The sequence below is a fragment of the Nomascus leucogenys genome, chromosome 9, assembly GCF_006542625.1.
Source record: "Nomascus leucogenys isolate Asia chromosome 9, Asia_NLE_v1, whole genome shotgun sequence".
In the NCBI taxonomy this organism is placed as follows: domain Eukaryota; kingdom Metazoa; phylum Chordata; class Mammalia; order Primates; family Hylobatidae; genus Nomascus; species Nomascus leucogenys.
This window is the reverse complement of record NC_044389.1, coordinates 89,221,206-89,248,596: the sequence shown is the minus strand read 5'-3', so window position 1 is coordinate 89,248,596 and position 27,391 is coordinate 89,221,206. Positions and strand designations below refer to the sequence as shown.

The 27,391-nt window shown below is 35.9% G+C and overlaps 1 protein-coding gene across 1 annotated transcript in view; it reads left to right on the top strand.

Moving 5' to 3' along the window:
- The window catches only part of DKK2 (dickkopf WNT signaling pathway inhibitor 2), a 108,285-nt gene extending 83,420 nt beyond the window's left edge, over positions 1-24,865 (top strand). The window contains exons 2-4 of the mRNA XM_003257740.4: positions 20,734-20,884; positions 21,978-22,133; positions 22,473-24,865. Coding sequence (XP_003257788.1) covers positions 20,734-20,884; positions 21,978-22,133; positions 22,473-22,723 — 558 coding nt within the window. The 3' untranslated portion in view covers positions 22,724-24,865. The remainder of the gene's footprint in view (positions 1-20,733; positions 20,885-21,977; positions 22,134-22,472) is intronic.
- Positions 24,866-27,391: the final 2,526 nt, after the last annotated feature.

The following is a 27,391-nucleotide window of genomic DNA, read 5'->3' as shown; positions in this document are numbered from 1 at the left end:
GTATGAATTTGCCTTCCCACTTTCTCTTTCTCTCTTTTACATATATATAGAGAGTACACATATATTTTATGTGTGTATATATAATATATATCTTTTGATTAAACATGGGTGTGCATTTATTTTCGGTGTCACAAGAGACAGGTAAATTTGATATGTTTGTACACTGAAAACAGTGTGTCAATAAAAATAAATAATCGATATTTACAGGCAACAACATGGGTGAATCAAAAACATGATACTGGGTAAAAAAAAAATCTATATACATTTCAAAACCACCCAACTAATAGAATGATAATAAAAGTCAGAATATGGTAGACTTGCGGGGCTGGTAATATATGGGAGGAAGCACAAAGGAGGTTTCTGGGGGGACTATCCGTGTTTTATTTCTGTACTCAAGTTATGGTTTCATGGATGTGTTAACTTTGTGGAAAATTTAGCAATGTGTACACTTATGGATTATATACTTTTATATGCATATTATAATTTAAATGAAGTGCTAAATAATTTAAAGAAATAATTCAGGTAGTGAGGTAAACTTTTACAAGAAATAATCATTGGAGTAAGAATCTTGGGGACTAAAAGAAAACTTGTGCTCAGCCCTCAGCCCAAGGATGCTGGCATGTGGGAATAACAGCGGGAAGATGAACATGGCTGGAGCAGGGTGAGCCAAGGGACAAGTAGTAAGAAAGAACCTAGAAGCACTAGCAGACAGAAGGGGCTTGGGTGTTCATGCTGAGTGAGATGCAAAACCAATGGATGGTTTTTAGCAAGTGAACTGACATGATGAGATTTCCTTTTCCACAGGTGCAGTAGGGCTGCTGTGTTGAGAATATGGTGTGGGGGAATGCTGGGATAGAGGGGCAGGGTGGATGTCTTGGAATAAGAGTGGCAGCAATGCACACATTCAGAAGAGGCAGGATTCTAAAAACACTTTGAAGATAGAGCTGACCACATTTGCCAATGGACTTAAAGTTGGGAGTGAGAAGGGGAATTAGAATTGCTCCAAGGTTTTTGGTCTGAGCAACTGCTTTTGTAGACTTTCCATTCACTGGGATGGGAAAGACTGTTGTGAAAAAGAAATAGAGTAGCATTTAGAATATTTCTTGAAGACCTCTAAAGAAATCCTTCCTTACCTAAAACATTTTTGCAAAACATATCTACTGAGACCTTCTTGACATTCCAGTTTGTAACTGAATTGTGAAAGTTGTACAATGCAAGACATGTTTTACACTCTCCAGAAGCCTTCACACAGCAGTCATTGCCTGTAAAGCTCTTAACATAGAGCATGGCACAGAGGAAACCATCAATATTTGTTATTATTGTAATTTTTTATAATGCTGGGCTGTGTTGACAGTGTTGATGCTATTTCATATTTAACAAATGTTCTGTCTAGGTGTTTGGTTTGGTCCTGATAGATGGACACAACAAAAATAGATCATGTCATACTACTTCTGTGATGCAAAAGAAAAATAGATTAATGAAAAATAGAATAGCTCCAGGGCTATGGTAAGTTTTTCACTAATTGCAAGAGATAACTCGTTAAATAAAAACCCAAAACTGACTATTTAAAGCTGATTTCCTTCATTCCATATATAGGAGAACAGAAGCCCACAAATATTAAGTGATATGTATAAAGCCTACAACTGAATTGATGGTAGAGCCAGGACTTGAACTTAAAATTCTGCCTCTCAGTCAGTGACTTTGACTACAAAATATTCTCTTTTTTGCTTAAAGCCAGACATCATTCTTTATGCTTTTATTTGATGTATGGGCAGAAGATAAATAAAAATCATACCAGTGTGACCAGAACTGTTATATTTTTACCCAAGGTAAAACAGAGTCAAAGTAGCCACCCACCCACGGAGAAGAGATCTAGAAATGTGTAATTCAAGTCACCTGGTACTATGGGCTCTGCAGGTGTTTGTAACACACACCCTTCACTGGAAAATAGTTTCCTGGTGTTGCATTTAGTCCCAGTGTCATTGCATAAAGAAGGAAATCTCAGACATCAAAGGAAGAAAGAAGATTAAAGGATCCCAGCACTTTAGAAACAAGACATTGTCAGCTCTACTCTTGGCTCTCCTGCAATGCTCCACCTTACCCAACCTCAAACTAAATGACCAGGAGGGTGCACACAGATCTGGTAGGCAGATGTTGAAATATGTGTTGGCTATTTTACAGATCATCATTTATATACCCGTATACACAAAGGGAACGGGCAAAGAAAATGGTTTTTGGTTGATGCTAAAACATTGGCATCAACTTAAACAGAGATCCGAAAGAGAAGCAAAAGTCCCAGGCACTTCAATACATTAAGGTGGCTTTTTAATGCCTTTAGACTAGGACACTAGCATGAAACCTGACTTGGCTAGTGATTAACATGTGTAAAGCCCTATCCATGAAGTACATCATATAAGTTCTGAACATTTGGAAGTGCTTCAAATAATACCAGAAGAAGCCCTCTTACCTTTGATGTTCAGTAAACTAATTTATTAGACAAATATTTAATGACTACTATATGCCAGGCACTGTGCCAGACCCACGATAGGAGATACTTCTGGTTCTGGCCTAAAACTTACACAGTTAATCAGTTTCCTCAGATGTACTATCAGAGATACTAAATTCAGCTAGCTAAGTAAAAGGGTCTTTAGAAAGGCATTTAATTCTAATCTATATGGCAACTTTTAAGCTGGTAAACTGTTTTCACCTTCATGTTTTCATTCCGATGGTGAGTTAACCAAAAACCTGGTGAGGTACAGAAAGCAAGTACATCCTACAAGCTGACTTTGTTTCAATATATAACCATCCCTGAATGAGTTAACAAAACCTATAATTGAAGAATAGGGGAATGGGAAATTCAATGTGGTGCAATGGTTCCCAAAGTGTGGTCTCTGGATCAGAAACATTGGCATCACTTGGAAACGTAGATTTTCAGGCCCCACACAGACCTACTGAATCAGAGGCTTTGAAGTTGGAAACCTGCAACCTGTGTTTTAACATGCCCTCCAGGTGATTCTGATGCACACTAAATTTTGAGAACCTCTGGTCTGGTAGAGAATTTACAGTTAGAAAAACTGGGTTCTGTTTCTAGCTCTAACATTTACTACCTGCATAATATTTGACAGGCTCTGAGTAGGCTCCCTCACCCATAAAACTGAAGTTAATAATGCCCACTCAAACTGCTGAATGGATACAGAGTTTAATTTAGGAGTGATGGAAATGTTTTGGAACTAGAGCTAGTGGTTGCATGACATTGTGAATGTAGAAAATGCCACTGAACAGTTTACTTTAAAATGGTTAATTTGCTGAGTATGTTGGCTCAGGCCTGTAATCCTAGCAACTTGAGAGGCTGAGACAGAAGGATAGTTTGAAGCCAAGAGTTTGAGGCCAGCCTGGACAACATTTCAAGACCACAGATAGGCATAGTGGTACACACCTGCAGCCCCAGCTACTTGTGAGACTGAGAGGGGAGGATTGCTTGAGCCCAGTAGTTCGAGGTCACAGTGAGCTATGATCATGCCACTGCACTCCAGCCTGGGTGACAGAGCATGAACCCATCTCTAAAAAAAAAAGAAAAAGAAAAAAGATAATTAATCATTTTTTTAAAAGCCTACCCAACTCACTTTCCTTATCAGATGAGAAAATATGTACAAAGGTTCTTTGCCAAAGAGAAGGTACTATACAGATGTGAGTTTATGGGAAGGCTGCTCCAAGAGTAATTGTTCTTACCTATTTTCATTTTTCCTGAAAAACAGACAGCTCTGTCATTTCTATTACGCAGACATTTAGGAAGTGTTGCCAAACAATGTGACATTTTAATGAAAATACTATCATTATAGTATATTTCAAGCTGTTGTCACAGGGTACGGTACCTTTCAAGCAGCTGTCACAGGGTACCAATATTGGGCTGAGCAGAGAGGAACATAGGCTGCTGATGTGGTTAGTAGCACAGACAGATGCTACCTTCAGATCCCACACCTCCAGGATGTATGTAGATCCCATTCATTCCAAGACCAATAAATAAATAAGTCAAGGCATTCCACATACCTGGAAAATTTTTACTCTGATCATATCGATTCATTCCCCCGTTTGCCCACGCCCACTCCAATATAATGGAGTTCCTGTGTGGTCCCTGAAAAGATGGATTGAAAGTAAACACTTTGTCAGTACTTTAATGAGCTGTGACTACCCACAAAAGCAATGGCTTGGTTCTGCCCTCTATAATATGGGTTTCTTGAGGGCAGTGACGATGTTTTAAACATCTTTACCTCTGCTAAAATGCCTACATTAGTAGGCCTTTGGTAAATCATCAATGGATCACAATGGTTTGGAATGCATATGTTTTCCTGTTGGCTCTTGGGATAATCTGTGCTCTAGGGATTTGAGGAGCAGAAGGTAGAGCACCTATTTATAAGCCCAGTTAACTCATGGCTACCTTTGTACAGTGGATTTTGAACCATCCAGCTTGTGGAAGCTCAGAGGTTTATTTACGCTACCAGAGGTCTGTTCAGTCTTGTAACAACCTTATCAGAGGTTGATTTTTCAACCTCTCCAAGGAGAGGATGGAACGAGGAGAGCATTTTGATTCACAGTGTCAGGGTGCTGCCTATCCTCTATGTGTAGGAACCAAGAGATTTGAGAATATGTCTTCAGCTGGCTGCTTCTTGAAGATTAGTTTGGGAGCTCTGTGTATGTTGCAGAGATTCTTTAGTTTTGTTTGTTTGTTTTTTAAGTGGAAATGTCAGAGATACACAAAAATACAGAGAATAGTATGACTGAACCCCTATGTGCCAGTTCTATAACTTCAACAATTTTTAACTCATGGCTAATCTTGTTTCATCTACACTTTCAACTCATCTTACTTCCCAGGGATCATTTTTAAGGAATTCTGGACATCATATTATTTCACCTATAAATACTTGTTGTTTCTTTAAGAGAAAGGAGATTTTAAAAAATAGCTACAATACTATTATCAAAACTAAAAATTAATCATAATTCCTTAATATTAATGTTATTAAATATCCAATAGATGGAATTCTTGAATTCTTACAAATCTGGAAATTATCAAAGACAAGTGATTACAATTAAAATTTGTAATAAAGACCAGCAGTTGGTCTTTATTCATTTGTAAAATGACACATAGATAAAGTGCCCAGGCAAATTGTGAAATCATTTTGTAAAAAGTACATCTGCAAAATATCTGTAGTTTCCAGGAGCCTGCTATTTTCAGGGTCTCCTGAAGATATGTGCAGTTTGTAAAGAAGCTCTAGCAATCATGGCATCTGTTAGCAGGAGGAGACTTTTTGGCTGGTGAGATAGTGAATTTAAGGATCCATGGCTGGCTGTGGTTATGTATAGAGTTACTGAACTCTAGTGAGAAATGTGAAACGCTCATCTTCACCACACCCAGGTTATGCACCCAAATTCCCAGACAATTTTTGTGTTATTTTCGGCAAATCTTGTCCTCAATAGAAAACATATTGCTCTGTCACTGGAAACACATTTTTGCCTTTGATTGGATATGGTTTAGGACTCAGCAGTGAACAAGCCAGACATCAGGATATGGGTATATATTATTACTCCATCTCTGTACATCCAAACGTGTTTTTCTAACCATGGAAGTATTCCACTGCAGACGCGAACAGAACACACGGATGTTAAATAAAGTTCTTCCTAGAGCTCTCCAAACGTGTTGGAAGTTTGTGACAGAGAAGTAGTTTGTTAATACTTAGGAAATTCATTACTTTGAAGACAAAAAGCTCTATGTACAGATGCTGTTTAATATTACTATTAATTATTATTATATAACCAGTAACTGGCTGATTACTCCTCTAATTGGTTCATTTTGTTACACTGTTTCAAAATCTGTAATTTCTTATTGGAAGGTTCCCAGAAAGTAGGACTGAACTTTTTAGCAAATTTTATGACACTTTTTAACATTTCTATATAAGAAAGTCATTCTAATGTTTCTTGGAAGCATCACTTGCAAGTTGTAAATGGCTTTCAATGTGCCATTAATAAAAGTACAGTTCCAATTGTCTTTACTGTAGGATGAACTATTTTATTTCAAGGGCCCATTCTTTGCTTTTTCCAAACATCCTACTTAAAATCCTGGGCAAAATTTGATCAGTGTGTATCAGACAGTGCTGTGCTCTAGAAGGGAAGATGAAGAGTGGTGCATGACCATATCTTTATGCTTTTGATCTGTCTGTCTGTCCTCAGACAGGAGCCTGGCTAGTGCTAGGTTTTATAATAAACATCACTTCATCCAATTTTAATGTGGAAACAACCTGAGTTGTTTGTGTGAATAAAGTTCTGGTGATCTCATTTAAACCTAGGAAATGTTATAGCCAGACGGGAATCCATCCTGTTTGATAGCTGCTGTGCCCAGGTGTTTCAGTGTCTTTCTTCTTATAGAACAAGGGAATCCAAATACTCTGGTCTCTAGAGTGTACAGCTAGATTTATAAGTCTTATAAGGACTTAAGATTTTCAAATGCACAGTGACGTCCCTGTCTGGACTCAAAACATGTAGCAAACACGTAACTTAGGAAATTTAACCTAGAAAGTAGAGTTCTTATTTCTTGCCTCTTTATCCAGGTAACAGGATTATATCATCTTTCTACAAATATCACATGTGAACCAAGCTTATGCTAAAGAAAGTATGTAAATTTCCTTAAATTATGTAAATTTCTGTAAGGTTTTAAACCTGGGATCAGGGTATGAAAAAATATTTGGGTGTTTCTAAAACTTTAATAAGCATGGGCATAATGAGAGGAGTTGTATAGATGTGTACGAAGATTGCAGACATTATTTGAAATGAATTTGGTTCAATACCTGGAAGCATTGTCTACATTTCTGATGAAAACGAACATGCCATGAGGTTTCACTAATTTAACATAGCTGGTGAGAACCTTGTTTAACTCAATTTGTTTAGGATCATAAACAAGTTAGACATCATATAAATGTTTGGGTGGTGACATTCTATGAGGCAAGCATTTGGAAGAATGTACTTTACTTGTTAGGTACTGGTTGCTATATTGCTGTGACTAAAGTGTATCAAGAAATTGATCTCCTTAGTACCAACAAGATGTTGAAGTCTATGAACCCCCAAGATGTTTAAAGGAAGCTATCATGAAACCTCATAGCGATGGTACTTAACTAGGAACACTATCAGATATGATCCACCAACAAGAAATATATTTAGAGACAAGGGCAAAGACAACGTAGAAATAATTATTTAGGATGGAATTGTCACCAGTGCCATCTGATCCTCAGAAATACCCATTGTCATAGCTCCCACATGCCAATAGGCTTGAAGAATTTCCAGATGATTAGAAAAGGGATAAAATAGTTACTGCTCTGAATGGCTACTGGGGAATCATTATTGCTGGGGCAGAAACAATGTATGCCACTTAGAAATGAAAGAGCCTAATTTTCATCACATACAATTTATAGATGAAAAACATGATCATCTGTAGAAATATAATGCAGAACTGATGATAGTGCTTGGACTGACGATTCAATATAAAATACTTGCAGCCAAGTTGCTGACTGCAAAAGTACTCACTAGCCAATGTTCTTTCTTCTCAAATACATATAATACTCTTCCCTCTATACTGTATAGGTTATAAATAGCTTTTGTAGGACTTCAATTTTAAAAATCAATTTAAAAACATCCACAAAGTCAATTCTTTAATTTTCAATATTTTCCTTTTTACCATTTCCTGATGGGTTCTCATGTGAGTATTTTTGTCAATTTAATGCTACAAACTTCCAACCACTGTTGCAACAAATTTCATGCATTAATTCATTAGTGGATAAATTATGGAATGGTAAATTATTCCAGGTATAATGTGGCCACTGAAGATACAGAAATGAAAGATGATTTCCTTACTCAAAGAATATAGGTAGGGCGGATGAAGAATTCAATAGAGCATAATCTACATCATGGTGCAAATAAGCACGTGGTGTCAGCAACATGCAGGTTAAATGGGACATCAGGCTTACCTGGGGTGGTCAGACAGCTTGGAAGGTTGCTTAAAAGTGAAGTCAGTTGATATAATCTCCAAATGATGAGTTGGAGTTATTCTCATGATGAAGTAAATGGAGGAAGGGTGTTCTTGGCAGAGGGAAACTTTGCAAATGCAATGAGTCCTGAAGGAGTGTGGCTGACCAGGGGATGTGCAAGTAGTACCGTACAGCTGGAGTGTATAATATGAGACCTAGAGAAGTAGGCAGGGAACACAGGGTTTATAGCATATTAAGAACAGAAAAGAGCCCACATCGCCAAGTCAATCCTAAGCCAAAAGAACAAAGCTGGAGGCATTACGCTACCTGACTTCAAACTATACTACAAGGCTACAGTAACCAAAACAGCATGGTACTGGTACCACAACAGAGACATAGATCAATGGAACAGAACAGAGCCCTCAGAAATAATGCCACATATCTACAACTATCTGATCTTTGACAAATCTGACAAAAACAAGCAATGGGGAAAGGATTCCCTATTTAATAAATGGTGCTGGGAAAACTGGCTAGCCATATGTAGAAAGCTGAAACTGGATCCCTTCCTTACACTTTATACAAAAATTAATTCAAGATGGATTAAAGACTTAAATCTTAGACCTAAAACCATAAAAACCCTAGAAGAAAACCTAGGCATTACCATTCAGGACATAGGTATGGGCAAGGACTTCATGTCTAAAACACCAAAAGCAATGGCAACAAAAGCCAAAATTGACAAATGGGATCTAATTAAACTAAAGAGCTTCTGCACAGCAAAAGAAACTACCATCAGAGTGAACAGGCAACCTACAGAATGGGAGAAAATTTTCGCAACCTACTCATCTGACAAAGGGCTAATATCCAGAATCTACAATGAACTCAAACAAATTTACAAGAAAAAAACAAACAACCCCATCAAAAAGTGGATGAAAGACATGAACAGACACTTCTCAACAGAAGACATTTATGCAGCCAAAAAACACATGAAAAAATGCTCATCATCACTGGCCATCAGAGAAATGCAAATCAAAACCACAATGAGATACCATCTCACACCAGTTAGAATGGTGATCATTCAAAAGTCAGGAAACAACAGGTGCTGGAGAGGATGTGGAGAAATAGGAACACTTTTACACTGTTGGTGGGACTGTAAACTAGTTCAACCATTGTGGAAGTCAGTGTGGCGATTCCTCAGGGATCTAGAACTAGAAGTACCATTTGACCCAGCCATCCCATTACTGGGTATATACCCAAAGGACTATAAATCATGCTGCTATAAAGACACATGCACACGTATGTTTATTGCAGCACTATTCACAATAGCAAAGAGTTGGAACCAACCCAAATGTCCAACAACGATAGAGTGGATTAAGAAAATGTGGCACATATACACCATGGAATACTATGCAGCCATAAAAAATGATGAGTTCATGTCCTTTGTAGGGACATGGATGAAACTGGAAAACATCATTCTCAGTAAACTATCGCAAGGACAAAAAACCAAACACCGCATGTTCTCACTCATAGGTGGGAGTTGAACAATGAGACCTCATGGACACAGGAAGGGGAACATCACACTCCGGGGACTGTTGTGGGGTTGGGGGATGGGGGAGGGACAGCATTAGGAGATATACCTAATGCTAAATGACGAGTTAATGGGTGCAGCAAACCAACATGGCACATGGATACATATGTAACAAACCTGCACATTGTGCACATACCCTAAAACTTAAAGTATAATAATAATAATAAAAAAAAAGAACAGACATGTTTCTGCGTAGTCTTATTTGTAATATAGATTCCTTCTTTGGTTAAAACAAACACCAGGCCAGATTTCATATAGCGTACTAAACATAGTTCCAGATACACTTCGCTGTTCAATGTGAGGGAAAAAAAAAATTTGAAACAAGAATAAGATTACAGATTGACCCTAGCAAAGTTGTATAAAAGCTCTATTAGCCAGTTGGTTAATAAATTTTATTTGTTTTGTTTTCCTAGACTTCTTATTATCTAAAACAGCACTCAAATTATGTGTTATGTATCTCAATTCCTGAGGGGAATTTCTTATCTGAGTTTTCCTTTCTTTTTCACTCTCCCTCCCCAGCTCACTTTTTGAAGCCCCATATCTGCTGCAAAGGCTACTGGAATGGGAGGCCAGATATACTAGACTCTTAAAAAGAGTCTAGTATATCTGGGGATCCTGAGTAATGAACAAGGGCCAACAAAAGAAGCAGCAGCAATACAGAGGAGTATACTCTTTAAATAGACTAGAAGAACCAGTGGGATGGAGGGAAAGTGACTTAAACCTGGAGACAGGATTTCATTTTTTTATCTGGTAACAAATCTTTCCTTTCTTGCACTATTGAGCATGTACTGGTCACCATACCAAAGCAGACATACTGGGATGTGGGTGGTGTGGGGGACCAACATCTTCAGTATGTTCTTTTGGGGATTACTAACACGTTGCATGTGTCATCACAAGATGTACCACATTTCTGAGGCTGAGATTTGAACACTAGGGTCACACAAACCAAAGCATCTATCATCTGGCTTATTATTTCCCCCCTTTCAAATCCTCTAGCAAGGCATTCAAACAGAATATTTTGTTAGAGTCTTTCTCTGTACCATGTTGTTCACTAGACATGAATCTCTTTTGCCCTTGTGAGCTGATCTTTCCTTCTTCCACACAATAAAAATTTAAATTAATTTATGGTGGTAGGAGGCTGAGAGGCAAGTCCATGTATGTATTGAGATATTGATTATTTTTTAGAAAAGTATTTTATTTTAATAAATAACATGTGGTCATATTATTGCTATTATCAGAAACTTAAAAGAAAAATTCCCTCCATGCTGGGGCTTTTTAACTAAATCATCTGGAAAATGTCTGAAATAAATGAGTAGCTTTGGCTGTTGTAAAATTCTATCTGTCAGAAAAATAAGCAACTCTTCTAGTAGGATGCTTAACCCTGTCATTATGCTGAAACTCTGACACTGCCCAAACTCTCTCAAACATAGTTTGTCCTGAGTTTTGGAACCCAGTAACGATTAGATGGACAATATAGTGTACTTGGGGTGCTTCACTGCATAAACTACTGTGTGAGATCTGGCTTGACAACTGAACATTCCAAAGAAATGAGAATGTAGCACAGGCGTGGAACACATATCCTTACCTATTTTACAGGTTGTGTAAATATAGGCCTGAGATACCTAGAGGAGCAATCAGGCTGGAAAATGGGAAGGCATACGGATAGTAAAAGAACTGATTATATGAGATAACTTCCATTTCTTTCTCTTACTAACAGACAAGCTATCTTGTTCAAAGCTCAGGAGTTAAAGTCACCTTATCCTGTTGCAAATATAACTTGCATCTAAGTCCTTCTATATCTCGGGGAGACATGATGATCTTAATCCAGAACTTATTCCAGAAAAATAAACAGACTTACTGTTTATTTTCTTCAAATGGCAAAGGGAGAAAAAGATCAGTTAGGTAGAGTTCTGTGGTGGAGCTGTGAATCACCTCCTTGTCATGCTTTTTTAACCAAAAGGTTTATTAGTCTATTTAAACTTTGTGGTGATCACTGTTGAGTAATCCTCTTGCTCAAACTCTCTAGGTAATCATTTGGGGCCAGCTTTTTCTCAAGTCATTGCCTCTCTGCACCAGCACACCTGAGGGATAAAATGCTTCCTGCATTATTGTTCACAGGTTCTACATTAAAATGGGAACATTTTATAATTTTTAAGCAAAAATTTTGTAGCACTTAAAGTATCTCTTTTTAAACAGAAATTAGAAGTCATTTCACCATAGAACGAATATCCAGGATTATATTTTGCTTTGCTTTTTTCTATCTTACCAACCATGAAAGAACAGTCTTTCAAATTTTATCTGCTTCCTTCAGCTGTTTCTTCAAAAGCAGAGTAGAATTTGACTATTGATCTGGCCTAATTCCTAGAGGAAATGAAAGAGAATTCAACAAGATTAGAGAAGTGTTACATCTGGAAATTTCTATATTAAATGAAATTAGCCAAGGCAATAAACATTAGCTCAATTAAATAATTGTTGGCACAATGCATTATGTATGTGTACGTATATTATATGTGTGTGTGTTTGTGTATGTATTTGAATGTTACATTGGTAGTCTAATTCTGCTATTAAGGTGATATTTCTGAAACAAAACACAATTTTTAATAAAGAAACTTCAGTCGGGGTGCTTGATACCTCTTCTAAAAAGCTCTGCCTCTAGGAAAACAAAATTTTTCAAGCTCTCTTAGTATGAAACCATAAAGCATAAACTAGCAAGAAGACACTTCACTTTAATATTGTAGTATTAGCTCCTCTTTAAATTGCATTAATTTTAATAGGTAATACTTGCATCTAGTGCAGATTACAAAATGTTTAAAAGAGTTTAAATGTAAACTAAGTTTTCTCCTTTCCTCTGTTCTCAATCCTGTCCGGTCTCAATAATCCTGTCTACGTTCCCGTGGGTAAACCCTGTTACACACTTTCTGGGCATATTTCCTGAGATAACTTGAGCTAACTTTATACATACGTGTGTGTGTGTGTGTGTGTGTGTATCTGTGTGTATGCATATGTATATATATATTTGTGTGTATATATATATGTATATATGTATGTGTATATATGTATGTGTATATATGCATGTGTATATATGTATGTGTATATATGCATGTGTATATATGTATGTGTATATATGTATGTATATATATATATATACACACACACACGCACACACATTTACGGGAAACTTATGTCATCATTTCTGAACCCATAAGTTAAAAATTACTTAAACTTGTATAACATTTAAAACTCACAAATGTTTACATTTTGGGTGCAGATATATTCACCAACCATAACCTGTTCTATAATCATAAAAAAGTATTTTCTAAACAGCAATTTGAAAGTATGTTTTCATATCTACCTGAATATAAACTTTTGACTTTTAAATGTCATTTTCATTGGAAAAGAGAAAGGTGATGCTATACAAAGAAGAGCATATAATAAAAGCACACATCATCTATTTATCATGCTTGATATGGGGAAGAAGAGTGTTTTGTAAAGGCCCACTGCATACAAAATATAAAGAAAATGCAAAGTTTGCGCATTGCCAGCAAGACATAGGTGTATACCACGTGAGGATATGAAACAATCCAGCCATAATGGGTACGTTGACAGCTCTGAGTCCACACAGCGTTCCTCCCAAAGTGCACTGGTGTGTTTGTTGTGTGTTATTTTACTTTTTCATACAGTTTTAGAAATTCTCAAGCCCATCCGCAAGCACAGTGGCTAAGCACTAGGAGTGAAGAGGAACCTTCCTGGAAATTGTTGTTGTTGTCAGTGAGCCTCTAATTTAGACTCATGTTGTTTTCAGGGAACTAATCCTTCACTTAGACCCATGTCTATCTGGAGGTAATACTGAGTTGCATTTTATATAGACCAGGCATTGTCCGTATGATATATATGCAGGAGGCATCAGTAATCTTGCAACAGTTCTATATAGCCGTGTTTCCCTATCTTACCTTATTGTATCATCACCAGGACAGTATTTGTTAAAAGTACAGATTCCTGGACCCCATCCAGTCTTCTAGAAATAGAATCTCTAGTAGAAGAGTCTGTGAAGCAGTAATTTGTAAAGAAACCCCTTGGAATTTTTATGATTAAGTAAGTAGGGAAACACTGCTGAATTCAGAAATTGTATCCATTTCATCACAGAAGAAACTAAGATTCAGTAATTTAGCTAATGGTCACTCAACCAATCAATTTTGTTTGATTTAAGCAAGCATAAATTGAATTGCAGTATAACTCCAAATTTTGCCCTACCATTTTACTTCTCTGAAGTAAAATTAGGTCATGAGATCAGGAAAATTTATAAGGCAACAATGAAAATGTTTCACTATAAATCCCAGATTTGGAAGAGACCTTAAGATCGTGCAGTTTCTTCCTCTCTTTTGGTTAGGACAATTATACTTATCCAATTACAAATTATAGAGTACTGTATAATTATATATTACTCCCAACCACTGCTGTAAAACCTGAGATGCTGCTTTTTGAGCATAGAGTAGAAGTGTTTTGTCCTATACATTTTAAATGAGTGGGGATGGGTCAAAAACAAACAAAAACAATCAAGAGCCAGGTAAACCTCATAGTTTAGATATCTCTAGGCGCTGAGACCATATGGAAAAGTTTAGCTCTCTCCATTCACCCCATGATCAATATCAGTATTGTACATGCTACAGTTGAGAATGTGGTCTATGTTCAAAGTACAGCATTCCCTAGAATTTCCTTTCTGTTTAATGACATACAGAGAACAGGGAGGAGCAACCAAAGGGGACCTTGCCTTCATTTGATAGAGTTACTGTTTCTCTGGATTTAAATGACACTTTCTGAATACATTGGAGAGGCTAATGGACCACTAGAAAAAATTCATCATTCCTAATTTATAATTCAGATAGTTTTAGGAGATACTCTTTCATCTCTGACCTTTCGTATCAAAAAACAATTTTCTAACTACCCTAGCCTTAAAATAAACGTGTAAAAGGTACTGAAATATTTTCCATGGGGTGCAGAGCATGAGTTGTTCTAATAAAATCAATGTCCAGATCCTCAACTTCCAATTTTTTTCTTAAAATTCTCGAGGAATATGCCTGGGCTTACATTAATTTTTTTGCCATTTTATGTGGCAAAAAAAGGCAAAACCTTCATGCATTCCAAATCTCAATAGACTGCATTAGCCAAAGGTACAAAAACTTTTTTAGGTGACAAATAAGTAAAATTTGTAATTTTGGTTGGAACAAAGATATGTTTAATGATTGATCAGGGCATCTTAAACTCACAAAGGTACTTTCTTTGTCTTATACTTAATTTTTTAAAAGTGAAACTTGGCCCCAGTTAGAAATTCTGTATGCAGAACATTCAAAATAGTTGCAATGACTTGTATATTTTATAATCTAACTGAAGGTTTTTCAGATTATGTAATTTTTCAAGAGAAAATGCCCATGAGTAAATATGTTATGATTAATTTCAGGATCAGTATGCTTTGATTAATATAATAGTCAGAAGTCATTTTATTAATCATGTCAAATTACTGCAAATTTTATCTTAGAAAATGTTTAACATTATATTTCATACTAATACAATAAACACACACCAAAAAATTTTAAGTGTCAAATATACTGAAGGATATATGTTTTTTTCAAAATTATTTTGGGGGTAACAGACAAAACATTTGCACATCACTGAACTAGTAGTTTCTGGATCATAGTTGGTGTTCAATAAATAAATGCTGAATAAATATTGATTGAATACTGAATCAATACCCAAGCAGCTGCCTTAATGAACCTGTAACTACACATGCAGGACATCATGTAATATCTGAACTTTTCCCCTTAAATTTAATATAGCTCAATCCCCCTGGACTGATGTTCATGAATCCTCAAAGATGCATCTAGTACACCCTTATCCCCTAGAGGTAATAGGAGACAAAGTGAAAGATGAGATTGCACAGACTTTGGCAGATAGTATACAACAGCACACAGGCAGATTGACATATAAGTCCCTGCACCTCCTGCAGTTGCATTTTAGTGTTTGTTTGATTTTGAAATGACCACCTGAAGGGTAGTGTACCTTGACTGTTTATGGAAATATAGATCTATCATGTAGAATATCGTGATGAGGAAAATTAATCTTTTCTCTAAGGACTCAGGGCAAGCCAGTCCGATCAGGTTTCCCAAATGTAATTGCCAGTCTTCTGCTGTGCTCTCAGAGACCCCAGATATATTCTCATCCCCAGTTCTTTGCTGCTACCTCCATCTATCCACTAGCCTCAAATGTTTTTCATTCCCACAGCTGGGTCGTCCCCTGCAGGCTTTCTTCTGCCTGCCTAGCCGATGATGTTTTTCTGGCTCCAGAAAACTTCCGAGATTGTTACAAACAGTGCTTGTGGGGACAAAGGATTGTCCCGATTAAAACAACAAAAAAACTAGGACGGTCTTGCAAGAATCCGGATGGGTGGCCATCCCACATGAACACTGTAATGTTTCTCTCTTCTTTTTTTCCTCTCATCATTAAATAAGGACAATATTATTATTTTGAAAACTTAAGAGTTAAACTAAGGTTTTAGTTGTAGTCAAAGGTTTATTCAATGATTTTGCTACTGAGATACCTAAAACACTTTTTCTCCTTTCATTGTTCTTAGGGATCTGATTACTTCATTGTTGTATTTTCATGTTCAAAGGGATAGGCAAGTGAAAATTAATTCAACCCTAAATGTAAGTTTCAAGTTAATGGGCCTTTTCTTCCTGCAGTTTTGAGAAGACTTTGGGGGAAGACAGACTCAATTATTTCAAATAAGATTGAGTGACTACATTTTATTTTACTTTTGTTCATTAGAATATTATTTAATTATCATTATTTTCATGATGGACTTTTGATCATAACTCTGATTTACATTGAGTTTAAATGAACATAAAACTGTGCTCAAGAAACAGAATGAGAAAATACTGTTTACAGCTTTGTCAGTGTTTTCTGCCAGTATTCTCTTTTTCCAACAGCTGCAGTGGGACATGCTGTTGGTATTCGGAGGCTTCTAGAAAGAGATGTGGCCAAATATATTTTTATAATCTCTAACTTCAGCACATAGGTCACCACTCAGTCACCTTGTCAATGTGTCCTTTAAACTCTCACTATTAATTGCTCTTAGTAATGATATCTGAGGCCTGAACGCCAGGGAAGAACTCAAGGTCCCTAAGTTCCCTGCCACTGAGCACACATTACTTATTTCTAGCATTTACTTCAACTCTCTTTACTTTACTGCTAAAATTTTTGGTAATGATTCTAAATTAGCACAGAGGAAACAGACTTTAAAAAATATTTTATGCTAAAATGAAATGCCAATTTCTGATAGATTTTATTTTCAAAATGTGTCCAATGTGTTTATTCTTCTTTTAGTCCATGTCATGGTTGTAATAATAAGTAACACTGCTATTTGTGGAAATTCACTCTATTTTTAGCCTAGAAAGGGGGTTGCAGAAAATGTCTTTGTTTTTTTGGCCTGATCACTGACAGTTCTCATGTATTCTGAATTTATGGCCAATCGTTTGCTATTATTAGTGTCCTGAATTAATTCATCTCCTAATTATAACTGATGCAATAATGAATGATTCTGCATGAAGCTAAGTATTCCTGGATGCTCATAAGCTGAACTTACGATTCAATTGTGGGGCAGCTTAGCATGTGATAGGTGTACTAGAGTCCTTCCCTAGTTCTTTCACTTGATTTCCAGTCTTCCACACAATCATTGTTCCTCAGACAAAAAGGAAAAGTTATCTAGTCTGTTCCAAGTAAATGAAGAGCCATGAGAATGCACTATTAACAACTGCCATAGCAAGTAAAATAAAAATCAGCCCTTTAATTCACCTTTAAAATAAGTACCAGGTAAGCATATTATTGATTTCGTTAAATGGAAACTTAGACTAAGGTATTCAAGCTCATTTGTTGCTTGTCACAAAACCATCATCAAATGAGACTAGACAACGGCCTTTGGAGGTCAAAGCAAATGGAAAATAAAGATTATCCATGTGAGAGTTTCTGAATGGCACTTCAATTAATGTATATAATTCCCTCCAGCAGTCCTTTCATTGCCACAGTCATCGCTTCTTCAGGGTCGTCCACAACTACTGTTAACCCTCTATCCCTCTCTGTCTCCCTTTCACCAATGATATCATTTCCAGAAACTTTAGAGGGGCTAATGTAGGAAAAAAACAAACGGCAACTGGCAACTGCAGGACCCTCATACTTCAGTAGAAAATGCCTTATTTAAAATTCTTTACTAAAATAAAATGCATTATGCTTAGTAAGAAAGACATGAGAATTGTCATTAATGGGTTAGAACCATATTATTTCATGTTTTATGTTTTCTTGCTAGAAGTTATTACAAGGGAAGCTTTATGGTTGGAAAAATCTGGGCTAAGGGACATGGATTTCAGAGGGCAAGGCATGCCTCCAAATATCACTTGCTTTCCCTATACTCTTCTTTACTCAATTTATTTCATCCCTTCTTGATTATATTCATAGATAAAGACTGTTTATTGGACCTAGGAGTCACATAAGCATATTAGAAGCTGTGTAATATAACTTTACTTTTTAATTATTAAAAAAATTATTTTTAAAATTTCCAAAGAATGCCTCCTAGTATTTATGTTCTGAGATTCCATTCCAAGTACAAGTTCCCAATATACATAACCTTGTATAGTTAGGCATTTTTTGGCAGACTTTCTCTGCCTGTGTCATTTTTACTTCAAGTTAATTAAAAGATATATTGGAGCATAATAAAACTATTTTTTTTTTTGAGCCACGGTGCCCAGCCTAAAACAATGTATTTTCTAATATACTTTCTATTTTTGGCCAAATGAGATTCCCTCTTTAAAAATTAAATTATTATAATTTTATTGTAATCCCATTCAAATAAAAGGCTACGTGTGCATCCCATTTTTTTTAATGTCATCTGCATCAGATATTTGTCATTTTAATATTTTCCAGTTCCTGTCAACTGAGAATGGAAAGATGGTGATGCGCCATTCACAAATTTTGGCAGACACTACTACTTTTACCAAACAACCAGAAAATAAACAACTATCAATAACAGCTAATAAATAAAATAGTGTATCCTGTGGACTATTTTGGGGAGATGGAATCCAGGATTATCCTATACTCAGAATTGCTTGAGGATTTGTTATTTGAGTTGTAAATAGCACATGATGTTTTATGTGGCACATGTTTATTTCCGTTGAAAGAGCATGTCCTATTTTTGAGGAAGGAAAGAAACTTGTAACATCAAATGTTTGTTGCAAAACAATTTGATGAAATAAATGTAAATGAATCAGAAACATGTGAATTGTATTTCATTAAAATTAATGGGTTTAAATGTGAAGGGGGTAAAATGCTTGGGGGAAAGAGTGTGGTAAGGCGGGAAGGGACATTTGTTTTCATCAGTCTTGGATTCTTGAAAAATGGCTTAATAGTCTGAATTTCATCTCATTAAGATTCTCTTAAGCCTAATGGTGGAGTTACAGAGTGGGACAATAAAATGCAAATTTATTTTATAGCTTTATATGGCTCCAGTTATAAAGTATGCATCAAACATTACCACCATGCAGTCCTTCAAAATCACTTTCAATTTGAAGTTGGTGGTTTTTCTATATAATTCTTTTAAGGGTAAACAGGAAATTGTAATGATGCTAAAATACATTTTTTATCTCTCAGACTCATACATAAACTTTACATTTCCTTTTTCTAACTGAAGATGATCCGATCTAAACGGAAAACATGTGAGGGCTGAATGTGTAGACGTATATGCAGGAGATGGGCAGGAGGAGAAGACACTGGAAGAAAGGGAAAGAGTAAAAGAGATAAAAGGAAAAAAAGACATGAGCAATGCAGGCTGAGCTATGCCATCAAACCTAATTCATAAGTAAAGCACTGAAATCTCACTAAGTATTTGAGAGCCATAACCATTTTATCCCATAGTTTATGTTCAAATTATTTATGGTTGCTTAAAAACACATACATAGCTCATTTTATATTTTGTATTTTCAATTAAAAAATCATCTATTACTCTGAAAATGAGAAAAAAAATCAACTTCAAAAAAGAAAAACGGTTTACAAATGAGTCTCCCTGCCTCAAAATCTGAGTAAGTTTGATGTGGGTTATGACATTTTAGTTTCTCAACTTCCAGTCTCTGAACACAGGGACATTTTTAATGTTCCAAATACTTCCAAGAGGAAAGGGGTACACAAATGGGTATATACATATGTATAACCCCTGAAATCTTCATTTTCCTAAACTCTGAACCACCTTCTGTATTACTTTACATGTATTTTTTTTAAGATAATATATGACACTGCTGAAGTAGCCTTCTGGACATACCATTAGGTAGAGAAATGTTTGAACAGAGGTTCTTTCTTTACAATTGAAGGCGTAGTAGCTGTGGGGCTATTTCAGGTCTGTAAGGAGTCTGCTTTTGTGCTTCCTGGGAATATAATGATATAATTGGAGCTTAGCATCTCTCTGGCTGCTGGGAGCTCAACTGCTGCTTATCACCATGTTTGGAATGAGGATCCTGTTCCTTAGTGTCTTTGTACCAAATAATTCACTGCCTCAAACTGTTCTGGAAATGTTTCTCCTCCTTGCTTTTATAGGCAGGAACTGAAAGGGTTCACTTTTAAAATATTTGTTTCATAATTGGGCAGGAGATGATACATTTTGGCTTCTAACATAGCCCTTTGTTGTTTTATTTAACATTTCTCTCATCGTTCTTTAACAGGTGAAAAAATCGAGTGGCTAAGATGACTGTGTCATTTGTGCCTTACGATAGCATCAATGCAATAATTACAACTGCTCTTGAGACCCCAAAGTCACACATAAGGGTTCTATGAATCAATAAAAGTCTAAATTCTAACTCTAGTGTTGTGTCAATGAAAATATACAGACAGCATCAGCTTTATCTTTGTCATCAAGCAATAGATATTTATAAGGTCCTCAATTAAGTGTCATTACTTAGGATCTAGGTTCAGAACATTATGATGATAGTATAGTTCCTTCCAGGTGAGACATATTATGATTTATTTTCTATCATGATTTGCTATAGTAATGTTTCATAAGTGAAACAGGATCTAATCCTTTACTTTTGGTGTTGGTCCACTTGATGACAGGCCTACCCTTGTAGCAGTGATAAGGAGTGTGAAGTTGGGAGGTATTGCCACAGTCCCCACCAAGGATCATCGGCCTGCATGGTGTGTCGGAGAAAAAAGAAGCGCTGCCATCGAGATGGCATGTGCTGCCCCGGTACCCGCTGCAATAATGGTAAAAGATCTAAGTGTTCATGGGCCTCTTTCTTTTCATCATAGTAAGCCTGTCTCTCACGTCAGGTTATCTTCTCCTTACTCAGACTCCTGAAATATAAGGAGCCTGGCAGAATTGGTTTAGGTAGTGTAAGATTACCTGAATTACCTCCCCAAATCTTAGTGTTCCTAGACTCTGGCTGCTTTCTATATTTTATGACCTATGCTGATCTAGAATATTGCCATGTTGAAGTGTTGTGTATAAATAGCAAGACATTCTATTCCATTAAACACATAAGTGAATGCATGCAAAAGAACCAAAGAAAGAAACTTGATATGATTTAGTAATGCAGTTGTAAATATCTATTCCAGTTTTGTGCTTTGGGTTTACTCAAGATGTTCTGAGGTCAGTCTTACGGTCATAGAGTGATTGGTTCCTCCAAACGGAGATGTGGGATTTTATTCCCCAACCTGGCTTCATCCAATATCAATAAATTTATAGGCTGACAATTCAGTAATAATGATGAAATGGATCACAGACAAGATGTGGCAAACACATTAAATAATTGCAGAAGGTAATTAGAAATATATACTTAATCATATAAAACAACATAATCAGGCTTATATTCTCATGCCTATTCCTGACCTCTGGGTGTAGACCTACTGTGAGTCTCTTGCACAGGAGGTGAGGGGAACAAGACCTCACACCATTAGAGAAGTTTACAGTGTAAACTAAGATTATGTTGTTAATTAATAAAGGAATCTGGATCCAGAGGATGTATGTCTGATCAGATTATTTAAAAATAGTACTAGCTAACATTGATTCTTCACATATATTCACAATAACTTTGTGAATATATAAAATTATGCTTTCATTCCCAGTTTTGTCCAAGGTCTCTTAGTCTTGAGAGAGACAAAATTCATATCAAAGAAGTTTCACTTTAGGGCCAAAGTATGCTCAGTCTCAGTAAATAAGTAAATGAATGGATGGGTGGATAGATAGATAGACAGACAGATAGATAAATGGCTTCATATTTCACATCAAGAGAGTATGTGGATAAATATCACATTTCACAGAATTGAATTAGTCTAACTGATTATATGATCATCTCCAGGCATCTGTATCCCAGTTACTGAAAGCATCTTAACCCCTCACATCCCGGCTCTGGACGGCACTCGGCACAGAGATCGAAACCACGGTCATTACTCAAGCCATGACTTGGGATGGCAGAATCTAGGAAGACCACACACTAAGATGTCTCATATAAAAGGTAGGGATATCTGTAGTTCTGGGGTTTTTTTTAAATAAAGAAATAGAAGAAAAATATAGATAATTAATTCCATTGGTTTTAGAAAAAATTACAAGGAAGTTTCTTTAATCCTAGCTAGTCATTAAACTTGTTATTCAGATGGCAAATAATGGAAACAGACCATAATGGATTTATGTGATAAGAAGTAGAGCCAATTGGTATCAACCAAGACTTTTCATTACAAATGGTAACAACATAGAAGATAGTATAAGTAAAAATAGTTTATGTGCTTCTGATTGCAAAATAGAATTTTTTTTTCTGAAGTGTCAGGGTAACATCTATTGGCCATCATCTCTGCAGGGCATGAAGGAGACCCCTGCCTACGATCATCAGACTGCATTGAAGGGTTTTGCTGTGCTCGTCATTTCTGGACCAAAATCTGCAAACCAGTGCTCCATCAGGGGGAAGTCTGTACCAAACAACGCAAGAAGGGTTCTCATGGGCTGGAAATTTTCCAGCGGTGCGACTGTGCGAAGGGCCTGTCTTGCAAAGTTTGGAAAGATGCCACCTACTCCTCCAAAGCCAGACTCCACGTGTGTCAGAAAGTTTGATCACCATTGAGGAACATCATCAATAGCAGACTGTGAATTTGTGTATTTAATGCATTATAGCATGGTGGAAAATAAGGTTCAGATGCAGAAGAATGGCTAAAATAAGAAACGTGATAAGAATATAGATCACAAAAAGGGAGAAAGAAAACATTAACTGAATAGATTAGAATGGGTGAAAAATGCAGTGCAGCCAGTGTTTCCATTATGCAACTTGTCTATGTAAATAATGTACACATTTGTGGAAAATGCTATTATTAAGAGAAAAAGCACACAGTGGAAATTACTGACGAGTAGTATGTGACTTTCCAAGAGTTTAGGTTGTGCTGGAGGAGAGGTTTCCTTCAGATTGCTGATTGCTTATACAAATAACCTACATGCCAGATTTCTGTTCAACGTTAGAGTTTAACAAAATACTCCTAGAATAACTTGTTATATAATAGGTTCTAAAAATAAAATTGCTAAACAAGAAATGAAAACATGGAGCATAGTTAATTTACAACAGAAAATTACCTTTTAATTTGTAACACTACTTCTGCTGTTCAATCAAGAGTCTTGGTAGACAAGAAAAAAATCAGTCAGTATTTCCAAATAATTACAAAATAATGGCCAGTTGTTTAAGAAGGCCTTTAGGAAGACAAATAAATAACAAACAGCTACAAAAACTTTTTTTTCAAAATTTTAGTTTTACCTATAATTAACAAGAACTGATATAAGACAAAAACAGTTCCTTCAGATTCTATGGAATGACAGTATATCTCTCTTTATCCTATGTGATTCCTGCTCTGAATGCATTTTACTTTCCAAACTATATCCATAAATTGTGACTAGTAAAATACTTGCACAGAGCAGAATTTTCACAGATGGCAAAAAAAATTAAAGATGTCCAATACATGTGGGAAAAGAGCTAACAGAGAGATCATTATTTCTTAAAGATTGGCCATAAGCTATGTTTTGATAGAATTAGATTGGTAAATACGTGTATTCATACATACTCTGTGGTAATAGAGAATTCAGCTGGATCTGTACTGCACTGGAGTAAGCAAGAAAATCGGGAAAACTTTTTTGTTTGTTCAGGTTTTGGCAACACATAGATCATATGTCTGAGGCACAAGCTGGCTGTTCATCTTTGAAACCAGGGGATGCACAGTCTAAATGAAGATCTACATGGGATTTGCTATCATAATATTTACTATGCAAATGAATTCAATGTGAGGTCATGTGTCTGTACTATCCTCAAATTATTTATTTTATAGTGCTGAGATCCTCAAATAATCTCAATTTCAGGAGGTTTCACAAAATGGACTCCTGAAGTAGACAGAGTAGTGAGGTTCCATTGCCCTCTATAAGCTTCTGACTGGCCAATGGCATCATCCAATTTTCTTCCCAAATCTCTGCAGCATCTGCTTTATTGCCAAAGGGCTAGTTTCTGTTTTCTGCAGCCCTTGCGGTTAAAAAATATGAGTAGGATAACTTGTAAAATCTGCATATTGCTAATCTATAGACACCACAGTTTCTAAATTCTTTGAAACCACTTTACTATTTTTTTTAAACTTAACTCAGTTCTAAATACTTTTTCTAGAGCACAAAAGAATAAAAGGTTATCTTATAGTCGTGATTTTAAAGTTTTGCAGACCACAATTCACTTTTTAGTTTTCTTTTACTTAAATCCCATCTGCAGTCTCAAATTTAAGTTCTCCCAGTAGAAATTGAGTTTAAGCCTGTATATCTATTAAAAATTTCAACTTCCCACATATATTTACTAAGATGATTAAGATTTACATTTTCTGCACAGGTCTGCAAAAACAAAAATTGTAAACTAGTCTATCCAAGAACCGTTTGTATAAACAGGTTGCTATAAGCTTGGTGAAATGAAAATGGAATGTTTCAATCAAACATTTCCTATATAACAATTATTATATTTACAATTTGGTTTCTGCAATATTTTTCTTATGTTCACCCTTTTAAAAATTATTATTTGAAGTAATTTATTTACAGGAAATGTTAATGAGATGTATTTTCTTATAGAGATATTTCTTACAGAAAGCTTTGTAGCAGAATATATTTGCAGCTATTGACTTTGTAATTTAGGAAAAATGTATAATAAGATAAAATCTATTAAATTTTTCTCCTCTAAAAACTGAATTCAAAGTTCCTTGTCTTTTGCCTACGGGAAGAATTTTCATAGAATCGTACTTTCTGAGAGTTCAACTGGACTTGGTCTGATTTTGAGGACTGGGTGTCAATCATTTGGAGGACATCAGCATGAGATAACCCAGAGCAGTTTACAATTACAAAAGGTAGTTTATTTCATGGCAGTTTAGCTGTAATTGTTAGAAAGTTGTTTCTGTGTTTGTTTGTTTGTTTGTTTTTTTCCAAACCAAAATATTCCAGCTTGTGATTTACACCCATTTAGTCATACTTTGCCTTCTGGAACAACTTGGAACAAGAAAGTGCTCTTCACAAATTCTTCAAAATACTTTAAGACAGGTAAAATATACCCCATAATCTTCTCTCTAAGCTAAAGTTTTCCAAAATGGAAATACTATTATGCTTTGAGTATTGGTTCATTTCTACATGAACCAATGAACGTGAGCTACACGATGCCTTTTTCTGTGTTTGGAGAGAAACTGAGTGAAATCAAATCCACTTCCTGGGAAGCGAGTCTTTCCTCTGCTTCCTGAACCAGAGATGTCAAGAGTGTTTTGAGGAATAGTGTTCACCAAGTATGAGCAGGGATGCTACAAGAGCCCATGTTGTATTAGACATCAGAATGGGCTGCAAATATGGATAATAAACATTCTGTGACATAGTGAATGAATTAAATGTAGCTATGGCTGCTTCGTGAAGCTAAAACAGTCCCACAGCCAGAAGTTAGAGTTAAAAATATCTTAAGCATTGCTGAAATACTTTCCACAATATGTTAATTAGTCATTTAAGGATATTCTTAAATCATTGGCCATTTCCTCAAATTGAGAATATTTATATTTTCTAGTTAAAGTGTGCTTTTGACTATAACAATCATATAGGTGATCTTTTTCTTTTCTATTGTGCTCAGTGAGATGCTCTGAGAACTGACAAATTGTCCTGACATTTTTTTTTTTTTTTTTTTTTTTTTTTTTTTTTAGTTAAGAAACAAAATACCCTTAAGTAGCCTTAGTATTTTAGGGGAAAACATTCAGTTACACTTTTGTAAATGTAATTGTAGCCTTAGGATTTTAGGGGAAAACGTTCAATTATAATTGTCTTCACTCAAAATCAGGCCAGTTGAAAAACAGATTTTTTTAAAAAAACAGGCAGATGAAAGATTACTCTATTGCTGGTGAAGCTAATATTGGAAAATGTAGCATATACCTGTGAGCAAGAAGACATTCTAACACTAAACACCAGAAATAGATTCTGTGCCCATTCACATTCAACACCAGACTATATCAGTTCCATCTTATGGGAGATGCCCTGTAAAATTTATAATATGAATGGGCAGAACAGAATGACACACCTCCTTCTGGTAGTTAACACCGAAGATGAAGCGGGTGGAAAAGGGGCTGAACTATGCATTTCTCATTCAAAAATCTCATCCAAAATTTTCCAAAACTGGACAATTTGTACTACATGAAAGGAGTGAGGGGTGGAGTGAGACAAAGATGATCATTCCATGCCACATCAAATTCACTTTAAAGATTGAGAAAGAAGAAGCCCTCCTCATATCCTTCCCCAGATCCTTAAATTTTTAACCCATTGTGCATACCATTTGTCTATGGTGAAGATATGAGTTTTAGCCAAAATCTGACCTGCTACCTCCTGGGGGAAGTCCCTGATGAAGTCTTTTTCCTAATGACAACCATTCCTTCTTTATGGATCCTCTCAGGATGTGGTATGGTGGGAAATTTAGCTTTCGTCCCCAGGAGCTTGCAAACTGTATGAAAATAATACATTAATTAAATAAACTTCAAGACCACTCTATATCCAGAACTAGAAAATAATTCTCTATTCTTTTAACTGTCCCAAATTATATCCATCATGTCATCTAACACAGTCTATTAGAGATTGTTCAGTGAGACTAAATGATGCATTGAGTATATGATAATAAAATATGTAAAAGCATTTCAATAATAAAATTCTAACAATGCAGAGATGCCCCACCTTTGAATATAAATCTTCTTCCATTGAAAGTTTCTTATGGAGAAAGTAAAGGACAAGAATTAAATCCTCTTGCATGTTAAAGTCAAAATAACTTGAAGTTCAAAAGAATTAAAGTCTGTAATCATTATCTTCTTCTTTATGATAAAGAGCCCAAAGAAATCAAAGTTTAAAATCTTCAGGTTAATAGCTAAAATTTTTCTTTCTTATTCGATATTTTGCTCTGTCTCAGCCATAGGGTTTCCAGATGGCTGGGTGAGCTAGAACTTCTTCAGCAGCTATGGCCTGAGCAGTTTCTCACTAGAATGACTGCTGGTTCGATAGAACCTCAGAAGATTTATTATTTTGACAACAATCTCTGATGCAGCTCACTTTTACTAAAGTCCAGTGAATTATTATATCACGCTCAATTAAGCCAAAGGTGCCACCACATTTAGAAAACAAGCTAATCTCGTTCTTAGAGCAGACACCTTAGGCAAACTGCTGTTAACATATGCAGGGCTTACAATGCCAAAAATCATAGCAGAGATG